This window comes from Schistocerca americana, chromosome 4 (genome assembly GCF_021461395.2).
Source record: "Schistocerca americana isolate TAMUIC-IGC-003095 chromosome 4, iqSchAmer2.1, whole genome shotgun sequence".
Taxonomy (NCBI): Eukaryota; Metazoa; Arthropoda; class Insecta; order Orthoptera; family Acrididae; genus Schistocerca; species Schistocerca americana.
In genome coordinates, this window is record NC_060122.1 from 338,542,114 (window position 1) to 338,545,189 (window position 3,076).

Genomic DNA, 3,076 nt, shown 5'->3' on the forward strand with positions numbered 1-3,076 from the left:
CAATCTGTATATTGAGCAAGCAGTAAAGGAAACAAAAGGAAAATTCGGAGTAGGTATTAAAATCCATGTAGAAGAAATAAAAACTTTGAGGTTCACCGATGACATTGTAATTCTGTCAGAGACAGCAAAGGACTTGGAAGAGCAGTTGAATGGAATGGACAGTGTCTTGAAAGGAGGATATAAGATGAACATCAACAAAAGCAAAACGAGGATAATGGAATGTAGTTGAATTAAGTCGGGTGATGCTGAGGGAATTAGATTAGGAAATGAGACACTTAAAGTAGTAAAGGAGTTTTGCTATTTGTGGAGCAAAATAACTGATGATGGTCGAAGTAGAGAGGATATAAAATGTAGACTGGCAAAGGCAAGGAAAGAGTTTCTGAAGAAGAGAAATTTGTTAACATCGAGTATAGATTTAAGTGTCAGGAAGTCGTTTCTGAAAGTATTTGTATGGAGTGTAGCCATGTATGGAAGTGAAACATGGACGATAAATAGTTTGGACAAGAAGAGAATAGAAACTTTCGAAATGTGGTGCTACAGAAGAATGCTGAAGATTAGATGGGTAGATCACATAACTAATGAGTAGGTACTGAATAGGATTGGGGAGAAGAGGAGTTTGTGGCACAACTTGACTAGAAGAAGGGATCGGTTGGTAGAACATGTTCTGAGGCATCAAAGGATCACCAATTTAGCATTGGAGGGCAGCGTGGAGGGTAAAAATCGTAGAAGGAGACCAAGAGATGAATACACTAAGCAGATTCAGAAGGATGTAGGCTGCAGTAGGTACTGGGAGATGAAGAAGCTTGCACAGGATAGAGTAGCATGGAGAGCTGCATCAAACCAGTCTCAGGACTGAAGACCACAACAAACAAACAAACAAACAAACAAACAAACGCAGTCTCAGAGAGAGGCTATTCGCAGATAATGCTGCTTCATATAGGGAAGTTGCTGCACCAGGAAACTGTAAGCGAATACATGAAGACCCATAGAGAATGGACGGTCGATGCAGGGGACGGCAGTAGACTCTCAACATAATCAAATTAATATATTTTGCGTGTATCGGCATAAAGACCCATTCTTATTTTGTTACACGAATGTCACACAATTAGCGTCGTTAAATACCTACATTTATGAGTTCAGAGTAATTTAAAACGACATAACGGCTTGAAACTTATAGTCGATCATGACAAGCATACATATACATGGAGGAGGGGGGCGGGGCGGAGAACAGTTCAGATATCAGTAGTGTGACCGCTGTGTTATCAGGGTAACAGCCCCACCACACAGACTGGCTGCATGAACTGGTAACCCAGTGGGGTGGAGGGGGCATACAGCAGTGAAGGAAGAGGGGATGAAGGGAGGGGAGATGAATCCGCACCGTAGATGCTAGGGAGGGAGCTCTTCCTCAGTGGCTCACACTAAAGACTGAAAATTTAGAACAGGTGGTCAAACTCCAAGACGAAACAAAAACGTCAGAAAGGATGAAACACCAGGCAAGAGGAGAAAATCTTACGGAATACAGAGAACGAGATGGGTAGCCAGGTCGACGTAAATAAAAACACGGAGAGAGGGGGAAGGAGGGGGGAGCGAGGAAGGAGGCAGAATGGGGAAGGAGAGGCACGATGAAGGAAATGCAGCTTGGGAAGGAAAGTGGGGCTGCAAGAAGTTGGGGATCCAAGCGCGCCATGCGCGAGCTTACGAAAGAACTGCTAGCCCCGGGAGAACGGAAGAGGGGTGAGATTCAGATTTCAGATTGATTTTTAAAAGTCGTTCGCAACACGTCATTGCTGTCCCTTCGTGGGGAAAAAGCAGGAAAGAGAAGGATAGTGTCGCGAATTGAGAGAAGAGGTTCTCAGATGTTGTGATATGTTTAAGAAAGTCGTGATATCAGAAAAATCATAGCCAGATGCAAGAAGACCTGCAGACAATCGACGCTTGGAGCAAATGATGTTGGCTGGCTGACAGATTTAACATATTCCGCACACACAGGCAGCAAGACCCATTGCATATCATTACATTAATTCCACTTAGTCGTTGGATCCAGCCACCAGCATTAAATAGCTAGATTTATGTATTCACAATCGTTTAAAATGACTTACCACATTGAACAAAATACAAAAGCTTTATTGAGATTCTCAGGAAGCGCCCCCAAAGAAAAATCGTTCGTCAGCAAAAAGAAATAGCTCAAAAATCTCTGAACTTTTTTCATCTCGTCAGCGTGGAACTTACTAAGTAGGACCGACAGAAGATCCAAAGTAGAGTGCCTTCTTTGGACAAATCCAGCAATTTCAGGCGAGACATTTGTCTTTTGCGACTAACAATTTATCTAGTGTAGTGCGTGATGAGGCTGCTTACCTCTGATCCTGGACCCAGTGCAGACAGAAGAAGGAGAACACCTTTGGGAACGGTCCCAGCCTCCAGACGTCGGTTTCTTCAATACGCGGCGTGCCAATGTCCAGCTGACGGAAGCGCAGACGTGGTCCGGAGAACCTGTCTGCAGCCTTGGCTACCATGGCGGGGCTGATGTCTACAGCGAGGACGCTGACGCCTGGTGGCAGTCGCGGTAGCAGCTCGTATGTCGTGACGTCACCAGCGCCGCAGCCGACGTCCAGCACGGTGCCTTGCTCGCAACGCCAGTCCAGGGCCGGCCACAGCTCCCGTAGCACCTTGTTCATGAACTGCTGCTGGAGGCTGCTCGATTCGGCGTACAGATCTGCGTCGTTCATTTTACCTGTAAACTCATTCTCATCACAGCTGTTGTCATTATGAGGCGATGGGCGTATGTAGGCAATGTGGACACGAAGAAACCAAGTACAAGAGACAGAGTCTGTTGTGCTGGTGCCCCCAAGGACATTAGAGACTAAATAAATTCAACCTCGGATAGGACAAGATTACAAAGTGGTGCGTAGCTTCTGGTCACTTTGCTCGGTGTCAAAAAGAGTACGGAAAGGATCGCAGACGATCCAACCTGGAAATCTTACGGGGCTACATCGCCTGACAGACCTGTACAGGGTGTTACGAAAAGGTACGGCCAATCTTTCAGGAAACATTCCTCACACACAAATAAAGAAGAGAT

The 3,076-nt window shown here is 45.5% G+C and overlaps 1 protein-coding gene across 1 annotated transcript in view; it reads right to left on the minus strand.

The window, feature by feature from the left end:
* LOC124613457 (juvenile hormone acid O-methyltransferase-like) overlaps positions 1–2,726 on the minus strand; it is a 10,370-nt gene extending 7,644 nt beyond the window's left edge. The window contains exon 1 of the mRNA XM_047142161.1: positions 2,356–2,726. Within this exon, the coding sequence (XP_046998117.1) occupies positions 2,356–2,726 (371 nt within the window). The remainder of the gene's footprint in view (positions 1–2,355) is intronic.
* Between the last annotated feature and the right edge of the window lie 350 nt (positions 2,727–3,076).